The sequence below is a fragment of the Hipposideros armiger genome, unplaced genomic scaffold, assembly GCF_001890085.2.
Source record: "Hipposideros armiger isolate ML-2016 unplaced genomic scaffold, ASM189008v1 scaffold_478, whole genome shotgun sequence".
Lineage (NCBI taxonomy): Eukaryota > Metazoa > Chordata > Mammalia > Chiroptera > Hipposideridae > Hipposideros > Hipposideros armiger.
This window is the reverse complement of record NW_017731828.1, coordinates 119,703-139,751: the sequence shown is the minus strand read 5'-3', so window position 1 is coordinate 139,751 and position 20,049 is coordinate 119,703. Positions and strand designations below refer to the sequence as shown.

Genomic DNA, 20,049 nt, shown 5'->3' with positions numbered 1-20,049 from the left:
TTAAACCTGGGTTTCATAGGCTTGAGCAGCAAATGGATTTATCCCTTAAAGAACTTTAAAAAACAGGAAATCCTTTGTAAGTTATATCTGAAGTGATTAGCACAGTATCACTGTCCCCTACAATGGTTATGTGTTATTGCTTTCCACAGCCTCTAAGACTTATTTCACAAACATGTAAACAGGCTTACATTTTAGATAAAAGAAAAGTGCTTTGTAGCAAATCATTTTAACAAAAGTGCTTATTTCTTTGTACTCAATGACAGGAAAAGATCCTTTGCTGATGATAGAAAATACCCAAGGTCTTACTTCAGCAGAATTCACCAGGTCTTTATTGCAGCTCCCTTATCAGTGCACAGAAGAGACGCACCACGTGGTACCCAAATAAATGAAGCACTTTTAGGTTCCAGTGATGCACTTCGTTTCCTTGAAATCAAAAGCTTACTTCCCTCAATAAACACTTAGAAGTCGGCTCCCACAAGACTGTACGGACTCCTGTCAGCAGTGAACATAATCTAAAACGTAAGACTGAATTTCTAAGGAAAAGGTTTGTTTAAAGTAAGACTCATTTCCGATGATGAATTTGCCCTCTTAATAAGGGCTTGTTTTTACTGAACGTATATACAGGTGCCCTAACTCACGTTCTTCCCTTGCCTTTGCCTTCTGTGTTGAAACTTCACGGACAACGTTTTTAATAAGATGAAGACAACCATTTGTTTCATTACAGATATTTGAGTCTGCCAGGCACTGTGCCAGCACTGGAGATGCTGTGAGCACGAATGTGGCAGAAACTGTCATCAAAACAGTCCATGTGAGCCCCTCCATTTCCCAGAATTCTTTGCCCTTAAGTTGCTGTCATGTGACCCACTCAGCCCTCCTGCTGCCTGCCTCCTTCATCCCTCCTGCCTTGGAGAAGTTGGAACCCACACACTGAATCTGCAGTTACAGGGTGGAGGGGTCTCGATCGTGATTTAAAAATAACTACCATTTATTGAGTACATACAATGTACCAAGCTCTGTAATCATCGTTTTGTAGTTCTCATTGTGTCCTTATAGCAAGCTGAGGTAAGTCGTATCTGGTTTATGATGGAGACTGAAGTCATTTGCCTGGAGTTTTCACAGCTAATAAACTGGAGCTGACTTCAAACCTGCGTCCCTCTGATTAGAGGCCAGACTCTAGTAGACTGCCTGGTGCAGTGGGCTTCATTCATCCTCATGGTTCTACCAAAAGTACGTTGCCAAGGGCCACCAGTGGCGCTCCTGCCAAAATCAGGTATTGCAGGAAACTTTCATTTCCTTGGCTTATAGCAATTGGCACAACTGATCACTATTTCCCCCATTTTTTTTTTTTAATTGGGAACATTTTTCAGGACCCATCAGCTCTAAGTCAAGTAGTTGTTTCAATCTAGTTGTGGAGGGCGCAGCTCAGTGGCCCATGTGGGGATTGAACCGGCAACCTTGGTGTTATGAGCACTGCGCTCTAACCAACTGAGCCAACCGGCTGCCCCCTATTTTCCCCAATCTTGAGTGTTCTCTTATACAAATGTTTCTCAAACTGTTCATGGTCAAGGACCAGTTGTCTTCTACTTTTTATTTCCAGTCCATCATGGGCCAATACTCTTGAGAAAGACTAGAACAATGACCTGAAAAACAGCCTTCTTAGTACAATCCCAAGATTGTGATTGGATTTGCATATTGTTACAATGCAGTGCTCCCTTAGCCACAGGCCAGCATAGTGTGCAGACCACTTCTTCAGCATCGTTGGTTGTCACCGCCTTTCTGATTTCTTCTGAAGTGCTGGCTCCTCCTCCTGTTCCCCCTCATTATGGGCATTACTTAAAGTCCCATCTGGGCTGTTCTCTGTCCTCACCCCTGCTTACAATTCATCCCACCAACAAACTTGGAGCAATTTCCATACGTAAGTCACTTTTGCAGGGATACAAAACTAATTACAACAAAGCACCTGCCATAAAGGAAGTTACAGGTCTAGTGGAGAAGCTCAAGGGAGGTACACGTGGCTGGGTGTGATAGTCACCAAAACTAACAGTCTTAGGACATCACCTTTTCCTCTCAGCCCTGGCCTTTTATCTGGTACTAGTCCAGCATCTCTTAACGGCTTGCTAGATACCTTCTCTGGGATACCCCAACTCTCACTTCATCCTCAGTTTTCTAAAACTGAAAACCATGCTTTGCTCAGATTTGACCCAACCTCTTGGCTTCATGCGTTTCTACCAACAGCGTCATATAACTCCCTTTCTCAAGGTCCTTAGGGACATTTCGCTATCTAGAAGAGCGGGATCAAATCCGTGAGCCTGTTCTGTGCTCTTAAGAAGGACCCACATGCCCCCATGACATCCCAGCACACCTTCCTCAGCCTAAAGCACTGGGCTTGTTCCTGCTGTGCTTTCTGTTCACATACAGCCCCCTTTGTCCAGGGCCCGTTGAGGTCCTGAATCCCCCAAGACATTTTACCACATCACTTTAGCCAGCCCTAGCATTTTTTTCCTGCCTTGAACTACCGTGTTACACTTTATTCTGGCCATTAGCCATGCAACATTATTTCACTTTAAATGCGAAAACTTGGTTCCTGCTAAACATTGGGTCCTTTTAGGTCAGGAAACTTTCTGATACTTTTTTTAACCCCACATCCCTTAGGACAAATACAGTAATGCTTAAGTGGAGCTCAAGGTAAACAGCCTGCATTTGATTAGCAAAAACTCCCCAAAAGCCGCGGGGCTTCTTTGGCATTTCCACTTCTGCTTTCAGTCTCTGTGGTCAGCTGCCACGAAGGCTTTGGGTGCTGAGCCTGGAGAGCTGGAAGGAACAATAGATCAGTTTTGTCCATGATGCCCGAGTCAGTCTGTGAACTGGCTTGTGAGAATCACCTTGGGCTTTGAAGGGACTTGTGAAAAGTACACATAGATCCTATTCCAGACCTGCTGAAGCATAGCTCTGGGGCTGGGGCCTGGGAATCTGCACATTGAGTGAGCGCTGTGGCCCATCCAATGCACAACCAGGATACAGACGCGTCCCCTGGTCCAGCTGCCTCTCTTTTCAGTTGAGAATGCAAAAGCCCCCGCAAAGTGGAAATGACCTGGCAGGTTCATATTGTAAAGGGCCAGGGCAGGACTTAAACGCTGTAAGGAGCTACCTAACAGCTACATCCTGTGCATGTCATTTTTATTTATGTTGGAACATTGCTGAATTTTAGGGGCTTAGAAATAGACACTCAAGTGTAGACAGGCGAGTACAACCCAAACACATGCTCTGATAGGGTGAATGCCTGTATTCTGTGCCCTAAAAAAATTACTGGTTTGGTCTTTTTTTGTGTCATCAATTTTATTTTTGCAATTGGAACTATGTTTCTAGATTAGATGAGAAGGTTTCAGGCTGCTGTCTGCAAGCAACTTTTTAAAATGTTAACACCTTTTGTGTAGATAATCCTTATTTCCAGTAAGTGAAAAAATTAATAATTGTAGATATAATCATTACTCTATGGCCTCTTATTATATTTACTTATTTATTTTTTAGCTGAGCCATCCTACCACCTGTTGGCAGCTCAGCAGCAGCTCAGCTCAGGCCGGGAATCGAACCAGCAACCCTTGTTGCTCAGAGCTTGGACTCTTGAGTGAGCTCTTAACCAACTGAGCCACTGGGCCAGCCCATCTATGGCCTCTTGGTCTTTCAAGTTCTAGTAACATCTTGACACTATAAGACTAAGTAAATGCAAGTGATGGTAAGTAAACTGATCATCAGTAAGTGCAATTTATATGTCAGGTGAAGAGCGATCTCCGATGGTTTTGTAGAATTGCCTCCTATTCTGTGCTCTACTTCCACTTCATTCCTGGTGCTTCCAGTGTAGAGCAATTATTTGGGGGTATATATGAAACAATGTACGGGTAAGACTAAAACGAAACTATGATGTCTAAACCACCTTAGCAGCTAGCCATATTTTGCTGAAGGGTGAACCAGCTACGTGAATCTCGAGCATGGGTACGTGTTCAATGATATTTCTGAAAACGAAAAATGGAAGCAGGCACTATTAGTGCCCTTGATGATACGAGTCCCCAGAGCCTTTTCTCCATCATGTGGAGGTTTGCAAACGACTGGCAGGGCCAGCTCATCTCCTCCCTGCTGAACTCACCTTGGTATTGGGATGGCTCAGCTTCTGGCTGACAGCTCTCAGCCTGGTTTGCCTTGGGTCACCCATACAACCTTGACGTGAGTGAACCCGAATTTCCACATCATCCCTGTTCCACAGGAAGTGGACTCAGGCTGAGCCTGGCGCGTCTCAGGCACAGCTCCTCCATACTCCCCTGCAGTCAGGTAGAACTAGCCTGGTCCACCCCACCAGCTACCCTGTCTCTACCCCTGCCCGTCCCCACTGCGTCCTCCCGCCTTGGGCTTTGATGATGACATGTATGTGTGAGAGTAGGTCTTGGAATGAGTATATTTCTCTTTGTGTGCGTGTGTGTGGAGGATGATGAGAGGGTAATAAGGTGGAGCCCAAATTGGACACTGGTTATTGTCTGAGCGGGACTAGACAGCATAACTGTGAAGAGTGGGCTCTGGAACTGGGATGTTTGGGTTTGCATCCCAACTCTGCCACTCGCTATCTGTGTGGCCTTAGTCTCTCTGGGTCTTGTATCCTCATTTTAAAAATAGGAATTTTAAACAGTACCTACTCCAAAGATGCCTGATGGGATTCATTGAGTTAGTATAAAGAAAGTCTCTGGTCCAGTGCTGGGCATGTAGTACTTGCTGTATGTGTTTGCCGTCATTAATAACTATTGTAGTAATAATATTCCTATTACTACTAATAGACCTTTTTAGTAATAGAGTGGTGGAAGAGGTTCAGGAACAATCTATGAAATATTAACTGAAAGATTTTCTCACACAGGGAAATGGACTTGACATGGGCAGGCATTTAGAATCTTTTTATTTTTCCAAAGTGTCCCTTTTGGAACTTAATTTCACATAAGTCACTTATTACCAACCATACAATTAGGATGATGTGAGGAAAATGCCCGAATTCAGTTAATAGGCAGCCTTCCCCGACCAGAGCTGTAAAGAGCCTACCTGAACCAGTGTCACAGCACTGGTGACTAGAGGGCTCAGCCTCAGAAAATCCTGTGCCTGTTTCTCAAACAGGCCTTTGGGGGCGCTAGTCCACCGAAGCCTCTGCACTCTGGAGGCCCTCCCGTCCCTTTCAAGTGGACCTGAGGGTTTTGGTCTTGGCACTGTACTCTCCACAGAAGCCCAGGCTTCGTCACGGGTTGTTGGGGTTCAGGTGACCTTGTTCTCACTTGCCTAACCTGTTGGTAGGAGTGTTTAATTCCAGATAATCCCCAGAGTGCGTAATCCTAGAAGCTGATGAGGTTTGCAGAGTATTGGTTGTGCAGAGAAATGATGGAAAATTGGTGTGAGCCATGAATCTCACCTGCTCAGCCTGTTTTCTCTGCTCACTCTCTCCCCTGACTTCCTCAGTTTTCCTTTCCCTTCGTAATGACTGTTTGCTTGTTGCCTCCCCTGAAAACTGCGCAGTGGCTCGGTACAGACTTCCTGAACAGCCCTGTGAGCTCCTGCCTCCTTGTCACCCTCCAGAACAATAACATGCTTGTGAAAAAGGCTCACCTGCTTGAATGCCTTTCTTTCTGGCATATAACTCAATTTCCCTCATATTTTCCGAAAGGTCGCTTGTTCATTTTAACAGTGAATGCATATGGAAATGAATTAACATGCCCTTAATTCTCTGATCTTGCTCCCACCCTCACCTAACCTCGGTGTCGTCATGGTTAAGTTTCAATGTGGAGAAGAATCACCGGGCAAGAACCTTGGAAGAAGTGTGGATTTCTGAAAACATCCTGATTCAGTCAGTCAGGCATGGGTCCCAGGAGTCTGTGACAAGCATCCCCTGACCCCTCGCAAATGTATGGTTGGCGAACTCCACTGTGAGAACCATCGCTCTGTTATACTGTCCAATACATAAATGGTGTGAGCAGTATAGGTAATTTCTAATTTTAGAGTAGCCACATTTAAAAGGTAAAACAAAGGTGAAATCTTAATGTATTTTATTTAACCTAGTTTATCTAAAATAACATTTCAACATACAATCAATATAAAAATTATCAGGAAGATACAACTTTTTTTTTTGGTACTGTCTTTAACATCTGGTGTGTGTTTTATACTTACAGCTCATCTCAAATTTGAATTAGCACATTTCAAGTTCTCAAGCCACACTGGCTTACAGGTCTCAGAGGCCTAAGATTCAAGGCCTAAGCATGGTGATGCTATCAGCTAGAAATGCCTGGGGCCACTCACCTGGGCCAGAGGAGAGCCCACAGACATTCCCTGTTTGGAGCCACTGTTGTCACTAGACCAGCCCTTGTGGTTCTCATTTATTGCAAGACACACCTCAACAACAACCACGAGGAAACTGAAAAAAACACGGTGTATTACCCTCAGGTCCTGGACCGTCAGTGGCGCACTCGGCCACACAGCGATGTCACTTGGTTTGCTAGTCATCTATCTATAAGCCAATTTAACTTCAATTCTGAAATGACTTTGACCCACCACCTAATTGGGTGTTTTAGGAACAAACTGTAGGTAGGCATCTCCCACATCCTAGGAGGGTGGTCAATTCAACCCAGGTAGGATAAAGTGAAATCCAATGCTCTCCATCACATGGCCCCTGACCCTTTGGCAAGTCGGTATTTATGTCAAATGGCTTTGCTCCCCAAACTAAAGCCCTGAGGTGTGAATGTCAGGAGCCACATGTCAACAGCATTCTGCTATCACTGCAGGCTTCCCCTTCCCCCCCCATGCCCAAGCCATTTAAAATATTCCAGAATGTTCCAAACACCCCCCCCTTTGATATTCCCTTTTCTTTATACTTTTACTACCCTCCTTTTTAAGCGAGAAACAAAATTCAGCAGAAACACAGTTGAAGGGTTGGGGAGACAGACAAGTCTGAATAGATGAAAAAGAGCAAACCTCCCCCCCGCTACCTCTGCCTTAAGTCCAGGGCAAAATCAAGAAAGACAGCGGTGTCCCCTGTCCTTGGTTACGGCCTCTGGAGTGAATGGAGGCAGCTGTGCTGCCCATCCAGGCGGGAAGGATTGAGGACTCGTGACCAGTCTACACTTGGGTCTGAAATGCTACGCAGCACACACTAGGATATCCGGCTTCCTTTGGTTTCAGAGATGGCCTCGGGTGGGTGCAGCTGGCTTCGGGGACATATTCAGCAAGTGCAGTGGGTCTTTTCACTCGGCCCCTGGGCCACAAGAACTGGACTGGAGTCCAGGGGGAGGTGATTCTGGGCACACTCTCCGTACAGGTGGAGGCTGTTGCGGGCAATCAGCTCTCTGGCCATGAGCACGAAGACTTCATCGATGTTCTTGGACTCTTTGGCAGATGTCTCCAGAACCGCGAGGAGGCCGTACTTCTCGGCCAGCGTGCAGGCATCCTCAAACAGGACGTGCCGTTTTTCCCACAGATCACATTTGTTCCCTGCAAGCGAGAGGTAAGCAAATATTCCGTTGAGTAACTTAGCCCAGTTTAAAAAAAAAATGAACTTTTAAAAAGAACGTTTTAGCTTAGCAACATTTGCAAGCATGCATTGATTTGCAAATAGCAACTGAGGGCAAAGATACTGAAAATGAAAGCATGGATGAATGGAAACAGTGCTACTATCCTAATTCACTGTTCACTAAAGACCTTCAAGAGCTGCAAGGAATGGGCCAGAGCTGTTTTATTAGTATTAATTTATTTGTTGGGGAGCACAGTGGTTTTCCAGGACCCATCAGCTCCAAGTCAAGTAGTTGTTTCAATCTAGTTGTGGAGAGTGTGGGGATCGAACCGGCAACCTTGGTGTTATGAGCACTGCGCTCTAACCAACTGAGCTAACTGGCCGCCCTGTGTGTTTTATTATTGACTGGGACAGGTTGGAGCCTCTGTGTTCTTGGGAGGGACCGTCATTCCTCCTAAGTCTGACAAGATATAGACTGTGCTAGACTGACTTTCTCAGCCTTCTCTCATTTTCTTTCAGACCTTGTTCCTCTTTTTGCTTTTTTCCCCCCAGCTACAAAGTGTTGGACACTGTGAGATGGGGCCAGGTATAGCTGATGAGATTGTGATCCGGATTTCCTGGGTTGGGGCTGTGGAATGAATAATGAAGGACTTTTTTTTTTTTTTAAGCTATAATTTACAGATAATAAAATGCACAGACTTTACGTTCAAGGAGTTTGGACAAATGTATATGCAAGTGGTGCGAGAGTATCTACCAGAGTAAGACCATTGCAAGGCCATGCAGTTCTGCTCCCAGGTACGTACCCAACAGAAATATGTGCCCACATGCATTAGTAAACATATACAAGAATGTTCAGAGTGGTAATTTTCCTGATTGCTCAAACAACTCAAGTGTCCAACAGAAAGGAGAAGTGCTATGTAGTGTAGTCATACAAATGAATATTATACAAATTGTGCAAAAGGATGAATTACAGCTACACACAACAATGTGGATGCAACCCAACAACGTAATGTTGAGGGAAAGAAGCTTAGACAAAAAAGACATTTGTATGGTTTCATCTATATAAAGTTCAGAAACAATAGCATAATAGAAGTGCAGCATTTGGGGTGTGGGGTTAGGTGGTAAAATGATAAAGAAAAGGGGGTAATTACCATAAAAGTCCTAATGTACCTTTGGGGGAGAAAGAGAGGAGGTAACTGAGGGGGACAGGAAAGGGGGCTTGCAGGGAGGGTGCTGGCAGGATTCTTTCTTGACCCAGGTGGCATTCCCTTTGTGATAAATCAGTGTTTGCATACTTTTCTTTGCACATGCTAATATGTCCCAATAAAAAAAAACTGGAAAAATACTTTCTGAGCATCAGTCACCAACCTGCTCATTGAAAAAGCTAGATTTAGATCATACTTCTCCCCAAAGAAGGTTAAACCCAAGAGTCTTTTCAGGGGACATTACCCCATCTGGTTCTGTGGTAGGCTGAGAAAATGGACGCTACCACACCAGGTTCTAATCCCTGACAACTGTCAGTGTTACCTTATTTGGAAAAAAGGTCTTTGCAGATGTGATGAAGTTAAGGGCCGGATTCACTGGGTGGCCCCTAAATGTGATCACGTGCAGCCTTATCAGAGGGAGACCTGACTGCGACACAGAGGAAGTGATGTAAAGGCGAGGCAGCCACGAACCACAGAATGCTAACAGTCAGCGAGGAGCTGGAGGGAGGCAAGGAACAGATTGTGCCCCGGAGCCTCTAGACCAGCGGTTCTCAACCTTCCTAATGCCGCAACCCCTTAATATAGTTCCTCATGTTGTGGTGACCCCCCCAACCATAAAATTATTTTTGTTGCTACTCTATAACTGTAATTTTGCTACTGTTATGAATCGTAATGTAAATATCTTTTTGTTTTCCGATGGTCTTAGGCGACCCCTGTGAAAGGGTCGTTCGACCCCCAAAGGGGTCGCGACCCATAGGTTGAGAACCGCTGCTCTAGAGGGAGTATGGTCCTGCTGACACCTTGATTTTAACCCTGTGATACCGATTTCACATTGCTGGCCTCCAGAACTGAGAAAGGACATTTCTGTTGTTCTAAGGCACTCAGTTTATGGTAACTTGTTACAACCACCACAGGAAGCTCATTCAGGTATGTACCTTCAAGAAAACGATGTGCATTTTTATAGCTTTTGAGGTTTAAGCTCTGGGCATAGTTCTGCTTCCAGAAGACAGGTGTGGGAGTTCCCGCTGAGCCAGGAGTCTGGGCTCCCTTCTGCACCCCTCACCCTGACCTGTGGCTTCTGGGCTGGGTCACACTGATTCTGACCTTTATGACCTGCTTGTCCCTCCCGCCCCGATGCTACACCTGCACTGACTGTCCACTGTCCTGCCTCCCAGCGGCTGGTGACTGCACACCTCGGAGAGCCCGGACACCTGGTGGGAGGGAAGGAAGCCACGTGTGTGCTCCTGAAACGTGAGTCATCTTTTGCTAAGTGTTGTGTGGGCACCCGGAGATGACGGGCCCTGCCCCAAAGGAAGGGAGCTCATCTTGTTAGGGAGGGGAGCGAGACACAGATGCTGAAAGAGCTATACAAGAATTGACTGATCCAACACAGGCCACGAAATAACACATCCTAAGGATCAGGTCCAAGTTGGTAGAGGTACAGGTATGCCATCCCTTCCCCACATTTCCCCAATCCGAAAAACTCTGAAACCCCTGAGCTTTTTTGGCAATTCATCTGATAGTAAAATCTGCCCTTAACTAGCCATTAGGAGTTTTTACTGCTTTGTATTAAGACTGTTCATACATTTCACTGCACAATTGATGATGCATTTGACCATGGGGTGTTGGCCCAGACCCTGCCAAGAGTGTTAGGTAATATAGAATGTACCCTCTAAAATCTGACAAATTCTGAACTCTGAAATCTTTGGCCTTAAGGGTTTTTTTTTCACTCAGAGATTGTGGACCTGTACAAATAACAAGAGTTTAAGTCAAAGGTTTGCCTGAGATCCTAAGGGGACAAATATCAGACGCTGAATAGAGTCGTGAGACAGAACATCCAGTATAACCCACAGAAGGAAGTTTCCTCCTAAACCCTTTCCCTGATGGAGAGTAGGAAGAGTTAAGAGATCAGGGACAAGGGCCGGCCGAGTGGCTCAGTTGGTTAAGAGCTCGCTCAAGAGTTTGAGCTCTGAGCAACAGCGGTTCAATGCCCGGCCCAAGCTGAGCAGCCGCTGAGCTGCCAACAGGTGGCAGGATGGCTCAACTTAAAAAAAAAAAAAAATCAGGGACAAAGCAGAGGGGATGAGAAAAAGATAAGAAGCCAACTATCCCCAGGAGGAAAGCAAGCGCCTTGTAATTGTTCAGGAATTTGTGCGTTATCTTGAGGGTGATGGAGGACCCGAGAGGATTTTAAACAGAGGGACTTCCTGCAAATGGCTAGAGGAGGAGGAACAGTACAGATCAATGCAGTCGTCTCTTTGACATTTGTATGATGGTGAAGTGGCTGCGAGGGGCGGGGGTCAACTTGGAAGAGAGAAAGAGACAAACTTATGTGAAGAAATGTGGACACAGAATGGAAAATATAGTGAGAGGGGTGGGGACACTTCCATGAGGGAACAATACATTTGACTTTTCTAGATTAAGGCGAGGAGGCCACTGACAGAAAACAGAAAGCCTCATTGTGTCAACCCTCGGGATTAGACACGTCATAAATGGGGATACTGGGACCATGTCCAGATCACCTGTGGGGGCATTTCTAGCAGCCGGTTGGCTCACTTGGTTAGAGTGCAGGCTCATAACACCAAGGTTGCCAGTTCCCTTCCCACATGGGCCACTGAGCTGCACCCTCCACAGCTAGATTGAAACAACTACTTGACTTGGAGCTGATGGGTCCTGGAAAAACACACTGTTCCCCAATAAAATTTCTAAAAGAAGTGGGGCAGAGATGGTTGTTACAAAAGACAGAGTAGGGTGTAAATACCAAGAAAGCTGTGAGATTCCTGGAAACCCTGCAGTCTTGGCATTTATTACCCATCTGTTTCTGCAGCAGAGTCATTAATAGTTAAGGTCGGTGCTGGCTGGGCGAGAGCCTGCGAGGGAGGCTGGGAGTGGGAGAAAGGGCACTGCCTTCCAAAGATAGCTCTGAGGGGAGGGGACCCCGGGGGCAGGGCCGCTTTGCATGCAGGCTCCAGGCCCTGAGGAAGAACTGCTTCAGTGTTTCCTGGAAAGCGTGGGGTATCTACTGGAAAAGAGATCCAGTCCACGTTCCTGGGAAAACCGCAAGTGTGACCAGAACTGCTTCGTTCCCTCAGCGAGATGACGCATGTTATTCACACCTACTCTTCCTGTCTATGGGAGCTCTCATTAGTGGGGTTTCCTTCCGCCCCCCCCCGGGGGTCATGGATGTCCCTCCCTGTCCACTGCTCAGCTCCTCACCCAGTGGGCCTCTGAGCCCCTGGGCAGAGCATGGCAGCCTCTCTCATCTTCACTCTATTAGGAAATAACAACTTCCTTTTATGGAGTTCTTAGGACTGTGCTAAGTGCTTTGTATGTGTCACCTTACTTAATCCTTTCAACTCCACAATCCCTTTGAAGTAGGTACCAGTTTTATAGATGAGGAGGTAGAAATGTAGAGAGAGTCAGTGGCAACCCCAAGTTCAGACAGAAGGAGATTTGAACCCTAATCTTTCTGACCCTGAAGTCCAGGCACTAGAGTAGACACACATTGAGTAAATTAGAGCTTCCGGGGGGCCCTGAGTGACAACCCAGCCTAACCAGCCATTGGAAAACAGTTGGAAAGGAACTGAACCCACAGGGGACTCTGGACACCAGAAGGCCTGGTTCAAATCCTGCCTCACCTGTTAGCAGGTAACGAGGGCACCAAGTTGCTTGGCAGGACACTTAACCTCCAAATACCTTGGTGTTCTCATCTGGGGAGTGAGGATATTCAGCCCTGCTTCTTAGAATTGCTGAGAGGATTAAGTGACATGGCCCAGGAGAGGCCTCAGAACACTGCCTGGATCCCACTAGGTGTTTTAGTAAATGTCACCTGTCCCCAGCATCTTCCTGGCACCTTGGGGGTAGGGCCCTGCTGATCAGGAGCAGCTGTTGCGAAGGGTGTTGGAAACCTCAGCCAGATTCGTAGAAGTGGTTGCTGAGGAAGAAATACGGCTCTTTGGGGGGGTCACTGTTTCTTTGTATAACTTTGAACTCTGCAGTTAGAAGAAGCATTTTTTTATATCAGACGTCGCATCACAAAAGTTTCTGATCCCAGAGGGGACCTTTGGGTGAGAAGTGAAAGGAGAGAGAGGCATCTCATAACTCCCCGCAAAAAGATAAGTTTCTCTCCACATGGGAAGCTGCCTCCTGGCTTCACTCATCTCTCTTTTCTGGTTCCTGCCAGGTGGGACAAGATGCAGCCCCTCTGAAAAAATGAGATGACTAAACTTGAGGGGCCTTTGCTTTGGCAGTGGGCTGGGGGACCTGGGCTTTTGATCTGATGCAGCAGGAAGGGGGAGCCCAGCCTAGGCTCTGGAATGACTTTGATTCTTAGGAGCAACAGAATAAGTTCCAAAGCAGCACATGTCTTCAAGTCCGTATGCAAGATGGGGGCTCGACTACCAATCAAAACAGCAACGACTTAGGGGGGAAAAATGGTTCTAAAATAACAAGTTCTTTCTGGAGTCCTGATAGCAACAGTAAGTGGGCTATGTGTGCTAATGACCCCTTCTACAGCCCATCCGTGGCCAGGCTTTGCATCCTGTGACTGCCTCCTGCATCGGGGCTCAGCTGCTTGGTCCAGTCCAGCGCAGGCACCTTATTCCAGGAGCTGCCGTCCTTAGGTTGGCCAGTAGCCTGGGGTCAGCGTTGCCATGGAGAGACGGAGTGGGGATGAGATTCCCCTTCTGAGAAATGTGAGTTAGTGGATACTTAGAGAATGAAGGGGCCTGTGGAAGGGCAGGCTATGGGGGGTGATGCTTTGAGAGATTCAATGAGGGCGGATACAGTGGGGAGAGAGGGTGGCAGGCCTACATCATCCTGCGTGTGAGAATCAGTTCTGAGACAGAGGAAACAGATGTGCAACAGAGCGCAAGGAGGCCGGTTCACAGCGTCCAACCCTGAGAGGGGGATCCCCAAGTTCCTGCTTGTTGGTGGGTGGCCTGCTCTGGCTGGGGCTTGATTGCTGGCTTTCCCTAGGTCCCAGGGATGTGCTCCCTTACCATGGCCCCCCATTATTTGAGAAACATAAATGAGTTAGTTCTTTCAAAATGACAAACCTTCTAGAAAAAAACTCTTACCCTGTATTAACACACTTACAATGTGCCAGGCACTGCTAAGCAATTTGTATACATTATCTCATTAAATCTTTACAACCAGCCTAGCAAGTATTAGTCACATCTTATAGGTGAGGAAATTAAGGTGCAGAGGGTAACTGGCCACAGGGCTAGAATATGCTTCTCCATGGATAAATAACCCATTAAACACAGCGTGTTTAGCTGTTTCTCGGTCTGTGTATTTGTGTATGATTCTCTCTAGGATCCTGTTAAAATGAAGACTTTGATTCGGTACATCCAGGATGGGACCTGAGATCATGCACTTTTAATAAATAGACTCAAAAGCGGTGCTGATGCCACTGGTCCTCGGACCGCACTTTGAGTAGCAAGGGCCTAACCCAGTTTGCCAAAGTTAAGTGGCCACCTGGTAAACAGTAAGTATCCTCAGAAGGGAGGGAAAGGCAGCCTTGCTTACAAAGCTAAAGCTATGGAGAAGTGACAGAAACGTTGCCACTTTTCTGAATGTACAATAGGACCTCTCACATTTCATGTTGTGTAGTTGGAGTTGCTGTTAGCTTGGGTGCTGGTGTGTTAAGATTCACCTAGGCTCTTAACAGGTGTAAGAAGTCATTCGAGGGTGTCGTCAGTCACAGTCATCTAAGTGGCTCCCTCCGGGATTTGGAGCCATTTGACTGAACATCAGTCTACAGAGTACTTCCTGAGTGGTCTACACAGACGTGTGCAGTGAATCAGCTGGGGCGCCCCATGCATAGAAGTCTGGGCCCCATCCCAGGTCTCCAGAATGAGAAACTCTAGGGTGAGGCCTTGGAATCGGTATTCTTAAGTTCACCCCCTGCTCCTCCTCATTGTCAAGTGAACCTGATGGGAATTTCTGGACCAGACACTTTCTGAGGTCCTGTCCACCCCTGGTACTTTTTGTGGTTTTCAGAAACACGAAAAGCTGAGCATCAGCAGAGGGGGCCAGAAATACAGAGTTTAAACCACCCTTTGAAAACAACATACCGATCAGCATAATGACCAAGTTTGCCGCTCCGTATTTTTCTATCTCGTGAATCCAGTGAGGGACGGACTCGAAGGTGGATCGCCGGGTGAGGTCGTATGCGATGATGGCTGCGTGGGCACTGCGGTAGTAGCTTTGGGTGATGGTCCGGAAGCGCTCCTGGCCGGCGGTGTCCCACACCTGCATCTGGAGAAGGGCAGGAAAGGGGATGGCCCCAGGAGTCCCCATGCCTGCTCGGAACGTGCTCACTTACGTCGTCTGAAAAATGCATCTGCCTGGGTCTCACTTCTAGATACCCAGATATAGTAGGTCTGGACTGGGGCCCGCAAATCTATTTTTTGTTTCTCCCCAGGGTAAATTGGATGGGCTTTTGGGTTTGGGGACCCTCACCTCAGGGATGCTTGAGAGACGGGGACCCAACGTCCTGGGGTCTGGTGTTCTTTTGTCTTTTCGCCTCAGTCATCCCTTCATACAGATTTTGGGATTTCTCTTTTGAGCCTGCCCACTAATAGTAACACTCTCAAAGGTGATAGCGTTGGTGGAACTGTTTTAGTTTTAAAAGGAGCACTCAGCTGTTCATGTTTAGGAGTGTCCTCATAATCATACCTTCCAAATTACCATTCCAAGCAATGGCACTGATGTGTCCACCCTCCAACAGTGTCTCAGGGTATCTGTTCCTTCATACCCTCACATTATTTTCAAAATTTATTTTTTAAAGTTTGCAAACGGGCACAAAACTAGAGAGACTAGAACAATGAACCCTCCTATACCCATCATCCAGATTCAATAATTATTAAGATTTTTTGCCACTCTTGCTTCATCTAGTCGTTTCTGTTGATCTCTTTGAGGTAGTATTTAAAGCAAATCCCGGACGTTATGCCATTTCTTCCCTACTTACATTCATATACATCCCTAAAAAAATGGACATTTTCTTTCATAACCACAATGTCGTTATCACTGCTAATAAACTTCATTAACCCTTTAGTATCATTTAATACCCAGTCCATATAAAAATTTTTGTGATTGTCTCCAAAATGTCTTTTTACTATTAGTTTTATTTAATAAGGATCCCAAACAAGGTCTATTTATTACATTTTCAACAACTTTTTGATCTTTTCTAATCAAATGAGGGAAAAGATAGTATCTCACTTTTTTATTTCTTTAATTATGAGTGAGGATGAGCACCTTTAGCTCTTTATATAAATTTATGAGCTAGTTTTATAAAATTTGTGAAATAGCAGTTTTGTTCACTTTGAATCACCTACTTTTTGTATTTGGTTGTTGATCTTTTTCTTAGATATTTATCAGGGCTCTTTTCACATTAAAGAAATTAGCTCTTTGTCAAGTCCCATACTTGCAAATATTTCTTTCCAATTTGTCATTCATCTTTTGACTTGGTGTATGGTATTTTCGAATATGTAGAAATTTGACCTTTATATATATAGTTATCTATATGAGATAGTTAGATTGAGCAATACTTTTCTTTATGGCTTCTGGGTTCTGGACTTACTTAAAAGCTCAATTTCCTCATTCCACAATGATAAAAATAAGTACACCTATGTTTTTTTCCTGGTACTTTTACAATTGCATGTTTTATATTTAAGCATTTTATTCCTCAGGTATGTATTTCAGTGTCAGAGACCCTGGCTAAAAGAGGGGGAGCCAACCCCATGCCCCCCTGACCTTCACTTTTTTGCCATCGATCTCGAGGGAGCGTACGGTGAAGTCCACCCCTATCGTGTTCTGCTGTGTCTCTGTGTAGACCCCGGATTTGAAATGCTGCACCACACACGTCTTCCCCACGTTGGAGTCCCCGATAAGGATAATCTTGAACAGATAGTCAAAGTTCTCATCGGCTGCCCTGGCTGAGTTGGAGAATTGCATGGTTCTTGCCACCTAGAATGGAGCTAAGAAGGAAAGAAGGAATTCAGCATCTCTTTAGCGAGCACCTACCAGGAGCCAGGCACTGTTCTAGGCTCTTGGGGTCCAGGACAGAACAAGACAGGGAGATCATTACTTTCATAGCACTAACATCCTCATTGGAGAAGGACATTAATTACTGGTCAGGTGCAAGAGAGCTGCCACCCACAAGCCCACACCTGCCTTAAGTGGGTTGACACTTTAGGGGTGCCCTCAGAAGGAAGAGGTTCTACCACCATTCTCTGCTGTGCCCAGTACACAGTCAACACTGTCAGATGACAGCATTGATGGAAGCCCTTGTCATAGAGACCAGGGACCCCATGCTCCAGCGAGTGTCCAGACAGCAGGCAGATGGCAGAGGAGATGCCCACAGGAGTGTATTACCTGTCATTCATCAGTTGGAGGACATGCCTAGCTGTCATTCTGTCTCCATTTCACATGGGGAGAAGGACTCTCAACTACTGGAAGAGGGAACCATCAGGCAACCAGCAACAAGGACGGACAAGACTTGACTGACAAGAGGTCCGTTTAGAGAAGAGTGACATGGCCTTTTTTTCTGGCTAAAGATTACAGTGATTGTGTTGACCAATGTTCCCCAAACCTGGTCATCAGAATCACCTGGTGACTGTGTGCATGTGTGTGTGTTTGCATGTTTTAAAATATATTTAGCAGATCTGAGATGGGCTTCAGGAATATATATGTTAATAATAATTATCTCCCCAAATGATTCTGATATAATCGGTTAGTTTGGGAAACACTGTCAGTAGAAACTTGATTTTCCAGCCTATGGTAAAATATGCCATAAACATTCTAGCCAGTTTTTACTTTGAAGGTTCTCAAAATCTTAATTTCCTGGTCAAGAAAAATTCCTTTGATCAGGAAGAACTCACTACATCTTTCAAAAATCCATTTTGCACGCGCAGCTCTAACTTACATGGGGTTGAAATCTATCTCCCCAGGGTTCCATCTGAGGCCCCTCGTGCTATATGCCAGGTCTCAGCAGATTCCTATTCCACATGACAGGCCGTCAGCTATTTGGAGCAGCAAGCATATCCCCTGTGGGCAAATATCCCCAGGTTCTTCAACTGTTCTTCACAGGATATTGTGTTGGGTTTCTTCACCAAGCGTCTCAAAAAATACATGAAACCTAATCCCATTTGATGATTAAACGATGTGTGGCAAATTGCTCCTGCCGTATGATACCCGTCTTCATTTCCCCCAGTTTTAGTCTTTGGTTTTCTCTAAAGTCGGAGAACAGGACATCCAAATTGAAATGCACACAAATATCTAATCTGTATGTACGAACCCCGAGGTTTAAGTGGAGGAGGAAGGATTCTGTACCTCTCTTGGACACCTCTGAAATCACCTATGGCTAAATGATCCAGCAGACGCTATCAAACCATTTTTTTCCCCTCTGACTTTTCAAATGAAGAAAGCCATTCCACTTCCGGTGTCTTATCGCTATAACTTGAGCCGAAATCTTCCTTCCATGGTTCCTCCCCCACCAAGGAAGTCCTCAGGGTTTCCACAAATGCCCTCTTGAACTTAGCTTACATGCCCTGCAAGGAGAAACGCGCCGTGTGCACCCTCCGAGGCCCTCCATCCTGCATCCTGCAGCCCTCACCTTCCAGGTTCACCTGTTGCTTACCTCTGGCTCTCTCACCTCTGCAAACAGGTAAGGTTTTCTTTCTCTCCTTGTTTTCCTTTTCAGCCCTCAGTGCCCCTTCTTCCTGCTGCCTCACTGCGCGGTGGGAACTGTAGTTCTGTCCGCAGGTGTCAGGTTTGGCGGCCTGAGAAAGTGAAAGGAAAGCGAAGCCCTCCCACGGCCCCGGAGCTGGGAGCTGCCGTTGGGTACAAAGCACAGGTGAGGCGCTGGCCAGCACTGGCCGCGCACTCAGCTCTCCCTCCGAACATTCGTCACTTTGCAAAGCCAAATGAAAAGGACTAGCCAAGTTAACTCCGCCAGTACCTAGGAAGCCACCCGGTTCCTTCTTTCCACTCACCTTTTCTTACGCAGCCCTCGCTCCTGATTTTTGCTGGGGTTCCTTGTTTGGCTGGGGTGAGAGGTGGGAGCCCGTCGAGAAGACACAATTTAATGGCTACAAACCCGGGTCTTGAGTCATTTAATTGTTTTGTGGACTTGATAACTTTTTGATGAGCCACTGACAGAAAGGATGTGATGATCCAAAGAGGCGATTAAAAAACCGAAAGAACTTTGAATTTGCACAGGAAGAAAGCTGAAAACAAAAATCGGTTTCTCTCAATCTACCACAGAACAAAGGTTAGTTTCTTGATCAGAAAAAAAGAAAGAATTTATTAATCCCTGTTGCTGGCATTAGAAGCATAAAGCTGAGGTGAATTTTCCTTATTTTTCTTTTCTAGACTTTCCCTCAGAGTCTAGAAGAACCATTGCTTCTTATATCATGGGGACTAGATTTTCTCCACTATGTAGAATATACCATGCAGGCAGTTAAGCCATAGGCACAATATGCAAATAAGAAACATCCGGATTGATAAAATATTTAAATTGGTATCATGTTTTCAGACTGTGGGCTGAGACCTATTAATGAGTCATGAAATCAGTTTTAGTGGGTTGCAATCTGCATTTTTACAGAAAAGGTCAGGAAAAATTTCAGCATGTATCTCATGTAGTAAGGTCAGTACTGTTTTGTGAAATGTTCGGGTCAGTTGCACACATGCATGTGGAAACGGGGGTGATGTAAAATGTATTTCTTACTGTGGGTGGAGGTCTGAAAAGATTGAGAGACACTGAAAAACAGGACAATTTATTCACTATCCAGGAACATTTCTTTCTATGATTCCTTCAGATAACCTTTCAAATATAATTTATCTCACTCCACATTCCATTTACAGCTCAATTTTCAGGAACGTCTCTTTTGGGTAAGATAAACCCAAGGCTGGCAGGTAGAGCAAGAAAACAAAAGACACTGCCAAATGCCACTGCTGCAGACTTCTGCTTTGAGAGCCACAGTCATAGGTCTGCGGCTTGGAAATGAAATGTAGGTTAGGACCCACCACACACATGTACATGGGCAGGGGGCAGGAAATGAAGCCCGTTAGATGTCAATGAGCTAGACCTCAGATGTTTTCTTCTGGTAATAGTTACTGTTAAAGAAAAAATAGTCAGCTGCCTCAGACCCAGCACTTGGAGAACATCTAGACGTAGGGATCATGGTAAAATGTCTAGATGGTTATGGAAGCCAAGGAGAGGTTCTGCCTCCCCCTACCCTGACCCTCTCCACTAGTGACTGTAAGTGCAAAGAACATAGCTCGGGCTTTGGGGAAGAAGGCACTCTGGGTGGT

At 45.7% G+C, this 20,049-nt stretch overlaps 2 protein-coding genes across 5 annotated transcripts in view; one reads left to right on the top strand and one right to left on the bottom strand.

Annotated features, from left to right (window-relative positions):
* Positions 1-6,134: 6,134 nt before the first annotated feature.
* RAB19 (RAB19, member RAS oncogene family) lies at positions 6,135-18,976 on the bottom strand. 4 transcript variants are annotated; one of them, XM_019666795.1, is made up of 5 exons: positions 18,729-18,976; positions 18,374-18,515; positions 16,489-16,712; positions 14,808-14,991; positions 6,135-7,506 (listed from the first exon to the last, which is right to left on the bottom strand). In XM_019666795.1, the coding sequence occupies exons 3-5, from the start codon at positions 16,687-16,689 to the stop codon at positions 7,238-7,240; spliced, it is 654 nt and encodes a 217-aa protein (XP_019522340.1). In that variant the 5' UTR covers positions 16,690-16,712; positions 18,374-18,515; positions 18,729-18,976; the 3' UTR covers positions 6,135-7,237. The 4 variants fall into 4 exon arrangements, with proteins under 4 accessions (XP_019522340.1, XP_019522341.1, XP_019522343.1 ...); XM_019666796.1 differs by lacking the exon at positions 18,729-18,976 and having other exon boundaries at positions 18,374-18,654; XM_019666798.1 differs by lacking the exons at positions 18,374-18,515; positions 18,729-18,976 and adding an exon at positions 17,660-18,264.
* SLC37A3 (solute carrier family 37 member 3) overlaps positions 18,329-20,049 on the top strand; it is a 60,187-nt gene continuing 58,466 nt past the window's right edge. Inside the window, exon 1 of the mRNA XM_019666793.1 lies at positions 18,329-18,400. The gene's annotated coding sequence lies outside the window, so the exon portion shown is untranslated. The remainder of the gene's footprint in view (positions 18,401-20,049) is intronic.